At 49.2% G+C, this 15,907-nt stretch overlaps 1 protein-coding gene across 1 annotated transcript in view; it reads right to left on the reverse strand.

The window, feature by feature from the left end:
* Positions 1-2,997: 2,997 nt before the first annotated feature.
* UNC13A (unc-13 homolog A) overlaps positions 2,998-15,907 on the reverse strand; it is a 173,247-nt gene continuing 160,337 nt past the window's right edge. Inside the window, exon 40 of the mRNA XM_078671634.1 lies at positions 2,998-3,464. Coding sequence (XP_078527760.1) covers positions 3,179-3,464 — 286 coding nt within the window. The 3' untranslated portion in view covers positions 2,998-3,178. The remainder of the gene's footprint in view (positions 3,465-15,907) is intronic.

Genomic DNA, 15,907 nt, shown 5'->3' on the forward strand with positions numbered 1-15,907 from the left:
TATGGTACACATTCCTTAGGACATGGCTAAAGAACTTTCATTGGGTCAATTCTAGATGTGCTTACCCTGTTGGGTTTGCATCAAGGCTTCACGCAAGGGAACATTGCAAAGTTAGGGATAAGGGAAGGAAACAGAGGCAAGTCATGCAGTCTTATTTCCAAGTACCTACAGTTAAAACATCGAGAGTAGCAAGAAACGGGCTGCTTCTAAATACCCCCCACACAGCGAATCAATTTGGCTTGGGTGTGACTGCTGGGGTTCACGTCTGACAACAGGTGGCAACCTCAAGCCAACAGAATAGATCGAGGAAGGCTGCAAATGCTCCGATCATACATAGCTAAACACACACCGCACAAGCAGCATTCTCACTAGGACATCTGCACTTGTCAAGGCGTGCGGTGATTACAGTACAAATGCACAGCTAGATTCTGGCTCACCGTTTTCCTGGCCCTGGGATATGAATTTAGAGAGGAGATGAGAGAACCACAAAGGAGAATTACAATTGGTCAGAAGCAAATGTAGTCCACTGTTGAAGAGAACATTTTAACATGGTCCATTCAGTGTCCCCTGTAGGCAACAACCTTTAAAGCAGGCTACATCCTTGGGAATTTTTCCAAAGAGAGAGGAAAGGAATTATTGGTCTAATATTGAGAGGATTGAGTGCTACTCTTTGTACTGTTAGATGCTTCTCAAAGTTTTATAGGTCGTGGTATGCCAAGCTTAGTCTTGCATCCAGGAGGGCGATCAGAGAGGGCATTTGCATTGCAGTTTCCTATATCACTCCAGTAGCCTTTTTACTTTTGCAGCCAGTGTAGTCAGAGTCCTCACTAGCTTCCAAAATACACAACAACATATAAGAGGAGAGGTGAAGAGCATAAAAATCTTTGAGAAAATGAAGGAAATATAACAGCAGAGGAGACATTCTGGACGGAAATTATGATTCAACTTGTAGCCCTTCTAGGAGCAATCAGTTTATTAATCTAGTGGTGAACATAGGGGTCCAAGGCCGGGAGAGTGAGGCAGTGTGCTGATCCTAGACTGAAGGAATTTTCCACGCTTTTTTTTTTTTTACTCTTGTTCATTTTAGAGGCATCTTTCATGAATAGTGACTCAACATTTGACCCTGACCGGAGACCCGCTCCCTTACAGGCATTAATACAGCAGGTTTACCTTTAGTTTCCATGAACTCTTGCAAGCCTGGGGTGGTGTTGAGGAGCAGGAGACAGAAGCAGGAGGGCTAAGGGGTTATGGCAGGCCTATATTTGCCTCATGTTGTCTCTGTTGCTATTTTTGGCAGACTTGCGTGTAGGAAAATGTGCCAAGATGATTTTTGTTAGTAGGTAACAATGATATCCATTTTAAAGAATTTCAGTGGCTCTGGACATCAGAGGTTTAATCTGTCCATCACTTTAAAGCCAGCTCCTCAGAATAGGTTGGCCTTCAGTATAGTACTACGGCCAGGCTACCATAACACTTGTGCTAAATCAATCCGCACCGCTCAAATACAAATCATTTTCACAATCAGTTATCACTTTGCTAAGATCTGGAAACCTACATGAAAGCTATATTAGAATGTCCGAGTTGAAAATGTTTGAGATGTTGGAGGCTTGAGAAATGTTCTTCCATGGGAAGACAAGAAATCAATTTCCCGTAGAGATCTTATTTTCTCGACTAGTGTTTTTTTTAGTAAGAATCAGTTGCACAAGTAATCTGTGGACTGGGCTGAAGTTCTCCCACCCCAGCATACATACTGCTAGAGCAATGTTAGAAGCATCCACTGTCCTTGCCTCAAAAATGTGTCATAGCCTACTATGACAATTCTACAGTCAAGTTGCTGGCCTTTGCTTTGCTTATATGGCTGTGTTTAAAAGATGTGCTAATTTTTTCACCAATGTGGTAACTTCGGCTGCCAATACCGAATGCAATCTCAGCCTAGCTATTGGGTTATAGATATTATTTCCGAAATCTGAATTGGAATACCCACACAGTCCAAAACTGGTGCAATAATATGTTTTTCTTTGTGGCCATATTACTTCCTAGAATTTTCTGGGGACTGTTCCACACTCGAAAGAGATGCATATGTTGAACAAGATTTATCTCATTTAAGTGGTGGATCAGCCATTGGTACAACCAAGACAGTTTTCCTTTTCCTACTTAGGTTGCCTTTTATATGGGCATTGAGCTAAGGAAACAGCACAGACGGAGATTCAAAACAAAATCTCTTTACAAATGTCTGTCTGCAAGTGAGGCAAACATGGTTTCTACCAATGAACCCTGAAGCTCTTTGGATGGAATCCTATGCCCAAAGGAAAGGTACTTGTTCCTTAGAAAGATACTTAGGACAAGACTAAGACCCAAACTGTAATATCCAGAGAACAAAAACAAATCAGAGTACAACAGTAATTTATTACACGAAAGCCCAGAACTGGAAACAAAGTGCCTGAGGTATGGTGCAATCCTAAATGGATTGTACAGATGGGGGAGTTGCATCTCTGGTCCATGGTGCACACAACTTGCTCAGACTACTGCATGGCCTCCCGTGTGCCCGCAGCTCAGAGGAGTAAGTCAGACACCCACGGGGTGCATGAATGTTACCGGACTGACAAACTTATTTAGGCTGAGAGTGAGGCGCCAGAAATGATTCCTTCCAACTTAAAATACAGTAGACTAAGGTTCCTAGCTTCCCAGGAAACCAGAACACCCTTTAACTTGGGAAATGCAGGCTGTGTGACTCATCTTGGACTGCTCCCTTTCATCCTGTTGATGTAATTATTTTTACAGACATACTTCCATCCTTTGTAGCTTGCATCTTCGGTCACACCACAGTGCAGCACTTATGCAACCATTTTAAACTTTGTGGCCACTGGCACAGCATGCAGGCTTTTTGTGTTCCCTCCAGGTTGGAGCCTTGACAAATGGTATCGTTTAAATCAGAGAACATATTGGTCTTGGATTTGCAAAGTGATTGTGTTTACTCTACCACCACCCCACAATCTTCCACCTTTCTGCCTTCTTGAAACGGGCCATTTGATGATATTTTTTCCACGGATTATTGAAGTAATCTTGGCTGTGGCTGATAGGGGTACTCCCATTGCAGAAAGCTATGATCAAACTCAACTGGGGCATGACCAGGAAAGGTAGAACAACGTGGGATGTAAATGAAGGAATGTTGCTGGGTTTAACTGCCTTCCTCGGCTGAGCGTGTGTCTGACTTGAGCTTCACAAACTCCTTGGCCACGTCATCATTGTTGCGCTGGGAGAGGATGCGCAGGATGGTGAGCCCTGTCTCGTCCATGTGGATCCGCCGGCCCAATGGGAGCCAACAGGCGCAGCTGCCTCTCTGCATGATGTCTCGCATCTGCATGACGGCAATGCCCACAGTCCGGTCCTCCCTAGCGAAGCAGTAGTCCTTCACACAGATCTGGAGCTCGTAGCACTCGGGACCCGTCTCGCTGCTGAGGGTGCTGTGAAGAGGAAAAATGAAAAGGACTAAATCTTTGGAATACAAGAGTCACACCCCACCTGGGTACATAGCGGGGTCACATTTAATCCCTCATAGAGCCTCTTCTGTCACCCTGAAGCAACATATGCTGAACTATCACTTTACAAGACCAAACAACAATAACTGTTCTTTAGGTACTCAGTAGAGAATACCCCCCAACAACTGCACAGACTATAGCCACACTGTCTATTCCCATCGGACATCAACAACCTCAGCAGAGGATCCCAAGCTATACTGTTTTCATAGAGAATGGAAAAATGAACTCGATTCAATTCTAGGGCAAATTTAAAGGGGTGTTCAGTCTGCCTGATACTAATTTAAAAATATTACACCACATAAAGAACAAACATGGACAACTCTGTCCCATTTTTCATCTACGTTGCCCTATTTGTGGTGGGTTTGACTGGCCACCACACGGAGACTGCAGTGCTCCCTGCCAAACGTCCAGGTGGTTGAAGGAAGATGGGGAAATGCTTCATGGATCCCCCGGCAACTCATTCCGAAGGGAGCACCCACCTAAACTCTTTTGGAAGAGGCTACTGCCTAGCAATAGTAATACGTTGTTTTTGCTCTTCCTTTTATTAAAAGTCAGTGGTGCCATGTAACTTGCACACGTTTCACCCTCCCGTGTGTATCCAGATTAATCGGGTCACAACAGAAGGTCCAGGTTGTGATTTTCTACCCAAGCACGGGTTACAAAATGTCCTGTTTGGAGTTCGAGCCTATCCTCACTCCTTCAACTTTCCCTGAACTCGCAGCCATTGACCTCTTGCTGCTTGCACCTCTGAACTTGTGATTTAATGAGCCTAAACTCCAGGGAGTCGCAAACATATACAGCAAAATAGCTACAGCTCAATAATCCACAAATTCATTAAAATTCCTTGACTACAACCAGTGGTCTCTGAGAGACAAAGATATTGTTGTTTTAACTTTTGGGGTCATTTACATCTAACAGTAGCCCATCTCAAATGCCACATATAAAAGGATAATGTTACTTACCCAGTAAGCATCCGTTCTTGGCATGTAGAGCTCTATATTCACATGCTTTGAATACTCCTGCCATCGAGTGTTGGGTCCAAATGTTTGCAAGTTTTTTTTTTTAAGAAGTCTTTCCTAGTCATGAGGTAATGTGACTCCTCCTTTCGGTCATAGTGCGCATGGGCGTCGACACCATTGTTAGATTGTTTTCCCGCAAGAGGGTGAGAATAGAGTTAGTAAGTAAAGAATAGAGATGTCCATGCGTATAAATGTATAATGAAGAAATGCAAAACTACAGGTACCCGGGAAGGCAGGTGGGCACTTGTGAATTTACAGCTCTACATGCCAAGAACAGATGTTTCCTGGGTAAGTAACATTATCTGTTCGAGGCATGTGTGCTGTAGATACACATGCTTTGCATAGACTATAAAGCAGTATACTCCCAAAGCAGTTGCTAACCAGTAGGTGTTGCAGTTGTTTGGAACAGAGTTTTAAGTACTGCTTGGCCTACCTTAGCTTGTTGACGTGCTAACACATCTACGCAATAGTTTTTGGTAAATGTGTGTGGTGTAGACCATTTAGCTGCCTTACATATGTCAGCTAGCGGAATGTTACCTAAAAAGGGCACAGAAGCCCCTATTTTGCAAATGGAATGTGTGCTAGTGGGTATAACCAAAGTTCTTTTAGCTTTAGCATGGAATGTTTGAATACCAGATTTAGAGATCGGATTGCCTTTGTGAGGTGGAGCAAATGCAACAAAAAGTTGTTTTGCGAAGGTCTTTCGTACCACCTATGTAGTACAGTAAAGCTCAAGCGTGTGGAGAGCATGTTCTTCTACAGAATCGAGGAAAGAAAACTAGTAACTCAACTGATAGGTTTATGTGAAAGGCAGAAATAACTTTGGGAAGAAATTTAGGGTTGGTGCGCAGACCTATTCTGCCTTTGTGAAGCTAAAAGAAGGGTTCTTCTAAAGTTAATGCCTGTAGCTCACCAACTCTCCTCAGGGATGTAATGGCATCAAGTAAAGCAACTTTCCATGAGGGGAATTGCAAAGGGCACTTGTGCAGTGGTTCAAAAGGTGGCTCCATTAGCCTTGTGAGAACAACGTTGAGATTCCACACTGGGGCAGGAGAAATCTGTGGTGGTATTACTCTTTTTAAGCCTTCCATGAAACCTTTAATTACTGGAACTCTGAACAGTGACAGATGTTGCCTATTCTGTAAGTAGGCAGCTACTGTTGCAAGGTGCATATGCATAGTCGTATACGCCAGTCCTGTTCACTGGAAATGTAACAGGTAACAGATAATGTTTTGTATAGAAGCATCTAAAGGATTGATTTTGTTGTTATTGCGGTATAAAATAAATCTTTTCCATTTTGCTGAATAGCAAGCTCTGGTGTCAGGCCTTCTTGCTTCCTTTAGAATATTCATTCAGTCTGGTGGTAAGTTTAAGTAACCAAACTCTATCACTTCAGGAGCCAAATCGCTAAATTCAGTTCATTGGGATTTCTATGTCTTATTTCTCCATGGTTCTGTGTGAGGAGACTGGAGGTGAAGTGAAGGTTTTGATGTGGAACTATTGACAGCTCCAACAAGGTGGTGTACCATGGTTGATGGGCCCATGTGGGAGCTACTAGAATTAGTGTGAGGGATGTTTGCCTGAGTTTCTGAACCACAATAGAATGAACGGGAGAGGCGGAAAAGCATAGACAAATATCCATGATCAGTTCATCCATAGGGCATTGCCCTTTGAGAGAAGGTGTGGGAACCTGGAGCTGAAGCGAGGGCATTTAACACTTTCAACTGTGGCGAACAAGTCTATCAGTGGAATACTCCATTGTTGAAAATAGGGAAGGAGAACCTGGGGATTAAGTTCCCACTTGTGAATTTGCGGTCTCTTTCTGCTGAGGAGGTCGGTAAATTGATTGTTTACTCCGGGAGATGTTCTACCAGAAGATACATCTTGTAATGGATTGCCCACTTACAAATGGCTTGAGCGAGTGTTGACAGTTGAAGAGAGTGGGTCCCTCCTTGCTTCTGCACATAATACATTGCTGTCCTATTGTCCTTTCGGACTAGGACAGTGTTGGTCATGAGTTGAGTTTAGTGCCAGAAAAACTGCTAAAAGCTCTAGATGCACAAGTTACTTACTTTCGGTAACGATATAGCTGTAAGAAACAGTAGTTCGTATTAGATTCCTTACCTTAGAATAACCCCAGGCGTCAGTCTGGATCTGGACAGTTTTGCGTAGCAGTACCCCTGTGCGTCGGTAGGCGTCGTCTGCGGCTCCGCGTCTGTCGTCGGCGCCGGGATGACGTCGCCGGAGTACTAAGACGCCACCCTCGCAGGCTGACGTCAGTTCTTATACCAAGCTTTTCCGCGCCAGAAACGCAGAGCCATGATAAAAACCAACACTGGTGCCATGAAACTAGGGCCCTCAAAGGGATGACCTTAACCCTATATATCGGTTCGCAGAATGGGGAGGATGGGTGGGGCAGTAAGGAATCTAATACTAACTACTGTTTCTTACAGATATATCGTTACCGAAGGTAAGTAACTTGTGCATCTGAAAGAAACAGGTTAGTATTAGATTCCTTACCTTAGAATAGATATCCCAGCAATACCAATAATCACACCAGAAAGTCCTGGAGAACGGAACAGCCGAAAAAGCCATCTCTACGGACTTGGCTGTCCAGGCAGTAGTGTCTTGCGAACGTGTGCAGCGAGGCCCACGTAGCTGCCTGACAGATGTCCTACAAAGGGACTCCCCATCCCAGGGCAGTAGTAGCCGCTGTGGCCCGAGTGGAATGGGCACGCAGCCCCACAGGAGGCTCCTTCTTAGCCAGGAAATAACAAGCCTTGATGCACAAGACGACCCATCGAGAAATGGTTCATTTGTGCACCCGGAACTGGCGTGTGCGCTCCAGATAGTATGAGAGCGCACGTTTTGGGTCCAGACGGTGGAGCCTCTCTTCCTCTTTCGAGGGATGCGGAGGCGGAAAGAAGGTGGGCAAGGTGATGGACTGCCCGATGTGGAAGGCTGTGACTACCTTGGGCAGGAAAGAGTGTCGCGTCCGGAACACAACTTTGTCCGGATGGACAGAAAGGAAAGGAGGTTGTGAAGAAAGGGCCTGGAGCTCACTCACTCTCCTGGCAGAGGTGATGGCAACCAGGAATGCAGTCTTAAGAGTGAGAAGACGAAGAGGATAGTTTTGAAGTGGCTCGAAGGGAGCGCACATCAGATGAGTCAGAACAAGGTTCAAGTCCCACTGAGGCATCACGAAAGAAACAGGGGGGGAACATATGAGTGATGCCCTTCAAGAACCTATTTACAACCGGGGACTTGAAAAGAGAGGGCTGATTAGGTAGCCTTAAGAAGGCGGAAATGGCAGAGAGGTAGCCCTTGATAGTGCCCAGAGCAGAGCCCTGCTGTGCAAGATGAAGAAGAAAGAGGAGAACCTCAGAAAGGGGGGCAGAGAGTGGATCCAAAGCCTTTGCTGTGCACCAAGCCACAAATTTGTTCCAACTGCAGGCATATACCGATTTTGTGGAGGGACGCCTGGCTGCCAGAATAATTATTAGTCAGATTTGTAATGCGCATAGCTTCCCCAGCGACGGGGCGTCCCAGCGCAACCACAGACTCCAAGACAAGCACCAAAAGAAGGACAGGTTACACAGGGAAAAGCCAGGTCTTTATGGCTTTCCGGACAACGAGATGGTTTTGGATGATTCTGATGGACACAAGGAGCGAATTCCAAAGTTGCGCAGCCAAACTACGAAAGGAGCGGCCGCCTGCTCTGGCTCTCGAAACGCGCGGGGTACAGACCAGCCCTGAATCGGCAGATCTCAAAGAACGCCGCGGCACACAGAACTCTAACAGACCAGCCAGCCCCAAGGGTGCCTGAAGCGTCAGGATCCTATGCGCCACACAAAGCGACTTGAATAGGATGCGCTTCTCGACAGGCAACCAATGGAGTTTGCGAAGCACATGAGAAACGGAGCAAAATTTCACAGACTTCAGGAGGCAAGTCAAATGGCCTCAACTGTCGCTGCTTAATCTCCACGCATGGAGGTGGAGGCTGGACAGGTTCGGGTGGAGGACCGTCCCCTGCTGCTGCGAGAGAAGGTCCTCCTGAAGAGGCAGACGAATCGCGGGATCGACTGACATGCTGAGTAGCTCGGGATACCAGTATCTTTGTGCAAAGTCCGGAGTCACAAGGATGACTTGGGCCCGGTCACGCCTGATCTTCTTCAGCACTCTGGGCAGAAGTGGTTTAGGCAGAAAGGCGCACAACAGACAGCAACTCCACTTGCGATAAAAAGCGTCTCCGAGCGAGTGCCGCCTTGGAAATTCCAACGCACAGAACTGATGACATTGCACATTCTCTTCGGTGGCGAATAGATCTAACCAAGGCTCTCCCACTGCAGAAAGACACCTTGCGCCACGTCCGATTTCAGACGCCATTCGTGATCCATCATGCACCGACGGCTGAGTTCGTCCGCCCTGGTGTTCAGGGAACCTGCCAGGTGTTGAACCCCCAGGGTCATTCCCTGATGTTCCAGCCACTACCATAGGCGCAGAGCCTCCTGGCACAGCGTCCACGACCCCACCCCGGCCTGTTCGGATCGCCCGCAGCTCCAGAAGGTTGATGTGGAGCCGGGATCTTCGCCTCTCCCATGTGGCCCCCCAGCCCAGGAGGGACGCGTCCGTCACAACTACGTGCTTCAGTTGGGGTAGGGAGAGGGATCTGCCGATGACCCAATCGCGGTCCGTGAGCACCACTGCAACTGTCTTACAGTGCCCTCTGAGATCAAGACATGGTCGGACAAGTTGCCCTGATGCTGGGCCCACTGAAACTTCAGGTCCCACTGCAGAGCCCGCATCCGCCACCTAGCGTGATGCACCAGAAGGATGCAGGAGGCCATCAGCCCCAGAAGCCGCAGTGTCAACCTGACCGAGACTCGGGATAAAGGCTGAAAGATCGGAATCAGAGACTGAATATCCCGTACCCGCTGTTCGGGAGGATAAACCCAAAACTGCGCCGAGTTTAAAACCTCTCCGATGAAGAGGCGCTTCTGAGAGGGACACAGGTGTGACTTCGGCACATTGATGGAGAACCCCAGCAGGTGCAGGAGGTCGGCCATAGCCTGGAGGTGGCTGACGACTGTCTGGAGCGAGCCCGCCTTCAACAACCAGTCGTCGAGATAGGGGAAGACTGACACCCCTAATCTGCGCAGATAAGCTGCGACCACCGTCATCACTTTCGTGAACACCCGAGGGGCGCTGGTAAGGCCGAAGGGGAGCACGGTAAACTGAAAGTGCTAGTGGCCTACTGTGAACCGCAGGTAATGCCAGTGGGCCGGCAGGACGGCGATGTGAAAATAGGCGTCCTGCAAGTCCAACGCTACCATCCAGTCTCCAGGGTCTAGGGCAGCTAAGACCTGAGTCAAAGTCAGCATCTTGAACTTCTCCTTCCGGAGGAAGCCGTTGACGTTCCGCAGGTCCAAGATCGGGCGTAGGCCCCCTTTGCCCTTCTTGGGAAACAGTAGTGGGAGTAACAACCACACCCTACTTCTGGCTCAGGAAGGCGCTCAATGGCCCCCTTGGCCAAGAGGGCCGTAACTTCCTCTTGCAGAAGTTGCAAGTGATCTCCTGACACGCGGTGGCACTGCGGTGGCATGGCTGGAGGGGTCGCCTCGAAGGGTAGGGAGTAGCCCCTTAGGGCGATTTGCAGCACCCACCTGTCCGATGTGATGGTGTGCCAGTGGAGGAGGTGATGGCGAACCCTGCCCCCCACTGGCGTCAAATGGGCCTGAAAGCCCGGACTAGGAAGGCTTAGAGTCGGATGCTGCGGGGATGGATGTGGACTAGCCTCGCCGTTGTCCCCTGTTACCGCCATGGCGGTTACCACGTCCGCCACCGCGCTGGATGTTAGTCTGCGGCCCGTGGCTGGCAGGACGTGTGGGGGCACCCCTTCCTTGGCCACGAAAGGAGCACAAGGCAGAAGTCTGCTGACGCGGGGTCGACAGGCCCAAGGACTTGGCCGTAGCCCGGGAATCCTTGAAGCACTCAAGTGCACTATCTGCCTTGCCACTGAAAAGGTGGCTGCCATCAAGCGGCATGTCCATGAGGGTGTTCTGGACATCGGCCGAGAAGTTAGCGGACCTCAGCCAGGCGTGGCGGTGAACCGCCACAGACGTGAAAACCGCTCTTCCTAGCGAGTCCGTGGTATCCAGCCCACATCATATGGAATAGCACGCTGCATCTCTTCCCTCCGCGAGGGCTTGAGCGGGCTTTACCCGGGCACTCCGGCAGCACGGCCGCAACCGTATCCCACAGGGAGTGGGTGTAACTGCCCAAAAGGCACGCGGTGTTGACCGACCGCAACCCCAAACTGAGGGAGGAGAACATTTTCTTGCCGAATTGTTCATACCTTTTGGATTGCCGATCTGGCGGTGCAGTCGGGAATGCGGACTGGGAAGTAGAGGCCTGGATAACCAGGCTCTCGGGGTGGGGTGGGTGGACAGGAAACTAGGGTCGCCCGGAGCAGGGCGGTGGCGCCTGGCGACGTTCCTATCTACAGGGGGACCTGTAGCGGGCCTTGACCAGGTGCCCAACAGGACGTCCGTGAGAAACCTCATTAAACGGCAGTAGAGGCTCCGGAGAGCTTACCTGCGGCTTAAGGACCTCTGTGAGGATGTTAGACCTCACCGCTGCGACGGGGAGCTCAAGAGCCAAGGCCTCGGCCGCCCTCGTCAGCACCACTTTATAAGCAGCCCCCTCCTCCGTAGCCACGGTAGGAGGGGAGACAAAACCAGTGTCTGGGAAGGTGTCCAGGCCACTGGCTTCCCCTAGCTCCTCTGTCCAGTCCTGAAATGACTGACACTCTTGTGCCAGAGGGTCCTCAGACCCCTCCCACTCTCCCTCGTCCTCCATCTCCTGGAATACAGGGTTAAAGGATGGAGCCGGATCATAGAAGAATTTCTCTTCAGCCGGCGTCGAATGCGGTGTCGATCGACGCCGGAGCCGGACTGAGGGAGGGACCAGGGACGGCGTCGTGCGGGGACTGCGACACCCTAGGGGTCGACGCCGGCGGGGTCGTAAGGTCGACCAGCGGCAACCCAGATCCAGTGGGGCCCTGCAGCGCCGGGACCGAAGTCGCCAACGGCGCTGGGGCTGAAGCACCCGGCCCGCTTGGGCTCCCAGTCAGGACCGCGGCACCCGACGGAGGAGCCAGCGACCTCATGGCCATGAGGAAGGCATCGATCTCCTCCGGCGTCGCGTCCTGCCTAGGGACCGACGGGTATGGAGCAGGCCGAGGCGTCTGCGGCTCCGACAGAGCCGCGTGTGCGGTGTCGCCCGAACCCCCGGCCGCGTCGCAAAAGCATCGGGGGGAGCCAGAAGAGCGATGTCGCCTCTTCGACTTCTTGTGCCTCCTACGTGAGGACTTGGAGCCCGACGAGTGGTGTAGACTTGCCAAGCTGTGATGACTCCGGCCCCGCGACCGGTCCCTCGACCTCCTCCCGGACCGGGACCTCGAGCGGCGCGGGCCGACTGCCTGATCTCTAGGCGCTTACGGGACCACTACCGCTTAGCTTTCGACGTCAAGGCCCGGCAGTCGGGGCACGACTTGTCATCGTGGTCAACCCCTAAACAATACAGGCACCGGCAATGGGGGTTGGTAACTGACATCAGTCGGCTGCAGTCGGCACAGGGCTTGAACCCGGGCATCCCTACCGGCACTGATGGAGTCGCTCGACTCGAAAAACAGATCAAATGGGATCAAAAAAGTTTAGTCAAAAAATGACTAAAGGGTACCACTTTCTCCGGACCTGCGCTTGCTGGCGCGGAAAAAAGAAGAACTGACATCAGCGCGCGAGGGTGGCGTCTAAGTACTCCGGCGACGTCATTTCGGCGCCAACGACAGACGCGGATCCGCAGACGACGCGCACGGGTACTGCTACGCAAAAATTTCGGGATCCAGACTGACGCCTGGGGATATTCTAAGGTAAGGAATCTAATACTAACCTGTTTCTTTCAGATAGTTGATGTGGAGAGTCTTGTGCTTGTTGCTACACAGGCCTTGTATTGTGTAACCTTTGAGATGAGCCTCCCAACCTGTTAGAAATGCGTCTGCTGTGAGCACGATCTGTGGAATAGGGTCAATGAAAGGCCGGCCTGCTGCATGTGAAGCCTTGCATGGGGTACAATTGCGATGCAAGACGCCATAATTCCCAGCAGTTGCATGAACACTCTGACTGGTAAAGCTTGTTTGGGTTGAAACTGTAGAATCATAGCCTGAATGCTGTGTATTCTAGCTACATTGGGAGAAGCTAGGGCTTTGACTCTGTCTAGACTGGCCCCTAGGTAAGACTGCATCTGTTATGGATGCAGGTGAGATTTTTGAGCACTGATGGTGTACCCCAGTTGATGAAGTAGATCTATTGTGATCTGTGTGTGCTGTAGACAGTTGTGATGAGAGCTGGCTTTGATAAGCCAGTTGTCTAGATAGGGGAAGACAGTAATTTGTGGTCTTCTGATGTGAGCAGCACTCCCACCAGACATTTGGTAAAAACTCTGGGCACTGTAGTCACTCCGAAGGGAAGCACCTTGAATTGGTAATGCTTGCCTGCTATCACAAATCTGCGGTATTGGCGATTAGCCGGATGAATTGGAATGTGAAAATGTGTCTTTTAAATCTAGGGTAGACAAAAAGTCTGCTCTTTACAAAAGTGGGAGTACCTGTTGAAGTGTCACCATGTGAAAGTGCTCTGACAGTATATAACAGTTTACCTCTCTGAGATCCAGAAAATATCCTTTTTGGGATCAGAAAGTACGGAGAGTAAACCCCTGAGCCCTGGTAACTCTATTGCCCCTCTTGTTTCAGCATGTGTATGTGTTCTGGAGACACCTTATTAGATCAAGGTGGATTGTTTGGGGGGTTGCTGGTAAGCTCCAGGCAATAACCATGTTGGATAATTCCAAGCACCCATTTGTCTTATGTTATAGACTGCCAAACGGGAAGAAATAGTTGAAGTCTTCCCCGAAAGGTGTGGTGTAATCAGAGGGAAGCATGGGCCAGTCACTGTTTGTAGGGGGAAGGGGAGTTACAGGTGTCTTGCACTTACCCCTACCTTTGAAGTTGTTGCCTCTATAACCTCCTAAAAAAAAAAAAAAAACCCTGGAGGGAGAGGACTGGTTGTTACCTTTGTAAGTCGAGGTATTTTGATCTGGGGATGGTGTTTTTGACCCTCTGTAAAAGTAAAAGGATCTACGAAAGGAGCCTCTGCTGGAGGTAGTGTGGAGTGCTCCCATAGATTTAGCTACTTCGTGTCTTTCATTTTCTCAAACTCCTGGTCTACGTTGTGATCAAATAGGTGTTCCTTATCAAAGGGTGTGTTAAGGATTAATGGTTGGACTTCAGGTTTAAACACTGAAATCCTTAACCAAGCATATCTCCTGATCAGAATGCTGGTGTTAACTTCTCTAACTGCGGTGTCTGCAGCATCTAGAGCACAGCGTATAGAGGAATTAGAAATGAGCTTACCCTCATTCACTAAGTCCTGTGCCTTAGCCGTATGCTCATCTGGGAGATATTAGAGCAATTGCTCCATTTGGTCCCAGTGTGTCCTGTTATACCTGGCTAAAAGGCTCTGCGTATTTGCAATACGCCATTGATTTGCAGCTTGACCAGCTATGTGCTTGCCAGAAGCATCAATTAATTTAGACTCTTTATCTGGTGGAGGAGCATCTCCTGATGTTTGAGAATTTGCCCACATATGAGCATTAGATACTACTAGGGAATCTATAGGCAATTGTCCCTTGATAAATATAGGATCTGTAGGAGAGGCCTTATATTTTTCGTCCATCCTAGGAGTCAAAATGCGTGCTCTGACTAGGTCTTAGAAAATCTCATCAGCATGTTTCATCGTGCCTTTAAGTATGGGAAGTGTCTGTGATGACCTGTGTGTAGAAGTTAAAGTCTCAAACTAAAAATCTTCTTCTAGTGATCCTTTGTGCAGTTCAACCCCATGGTAATGTCCAGCCCTGGCAATGAGTTCTTGGTGTGATGCATTATCGTCTGGATGAGATGGTTTGGCTGAGTACCGGTCTGGATCAGTATCACCTCTGGGATCAATTGTGTAATCTGTCCATGGATCTATTGGGAGATTCATACCCTATCATCTGCATAGTCATCGTCATGGTGGGATTGCGGGGAATCCTGAGGTGTAATGTGCAAAGGATTCTGAGGTGGAGTCGGAGGTGCTGCAGGAGGAGATGGTAGATGGAAAGGACTTGTATCTACAGATTTTTTTATTCAAGGGGATCTTGTAGAAAAGTCCTCCTCATGAAGCTTGCATTTTTTAGGTGGTTTTGTGTAAATATAACCAGTATCATGGTTAATATCTAGCCTCTTCTGTTTTGGATATGGTGTTAACGGAATAGTGTCCACTTTTGGATCCGAAGGGGTCTCTGTGTTTCGGTGCCGGTGTTTTCGGTACTGACGGAGGCTGGACTTTTGGCGTGGAACATTTTGGCTCCGAAGGTTGCTTGGGTTTCGTCACGGAGGATTTAGGCTCCGAGACAGACTTATGCTTGGAACCAGAGGGTTTCGGCTCCGAGGAGGACTTTTGGCGACCCGGTACCGAGCCGGAAGGCATGACTGGCTATTTTGTAGCCGGGCCAGAAGGCGCGGTGTCGGAAACGTCGTCTCAGTGCTGACCTTGGCCAGAAGGCAGAGGTGGTACCAAACACTTGTGTTTTTTGGTGTTTGTAGGGGCAAGGGGACTTTGGTACTCACGTCACCTTGTCTCTGCGGCAGTTCTTCGGCGTTGAGGTCTATCTCGAGTTTGAGTCTTGTTCGGAGAAGGCTTCCTCCTCTTCTGCCTCTGATGCCTAAATGTCTTCTTGGCCACAGTCTTCGCCGAAGATGTCCGGCGTGTCTTCAATGCTTCGATGCGGCATCTCTCGACTTCGAGCCAGACGATCGCAAAGAGTCTTTATTGATCGTAACGATTTGCAAGCATCACAATTTTCTTCTTTGAGCTCGGGAGAGTTGCACACTTTGTGTGTGTCGGTGCGTAGAAACTTTGCGTGACACCAAGGACAGAATTTAAACAGAGTCTGATCCATCGACGGAGAGCTGACCGGGCGCGGTTAGGCCTTGAAGGCCATCTATGAAGCTTTTACGATGGATTGTCGGTTCTGATGTCGAAACGATACGTGGAGAAGTGGGAACGCGTACGAAAACAATTCCGTCGAGGGTAGAGACGATTGTGTGTTGAGGGGAACCCGAGAAACGGTTTCGAACCGGAGCGCAGCAATACACGTCCGAATCAAATGGTGGAAAAAAACAATCTAACAATGGAGTCAATGCCCATGTGCACTATCATCGAAAGGAGGAGTCACCTTACCTCGTAACTCGTA

This window comes from Lissotriton helveticus, chromosome 12 (assembly GCF_964261635.1).
Source record: "Lissotriton helveticus chromosome 12, aLisHel1.1, whole genome shotgun sequence".
Lineage (NCBI taxonomy): Eukaryota > Metazoa > Chordata > Amphibia > Caudata > Salamandridae > Lissotriton > Lissotriton helveticus.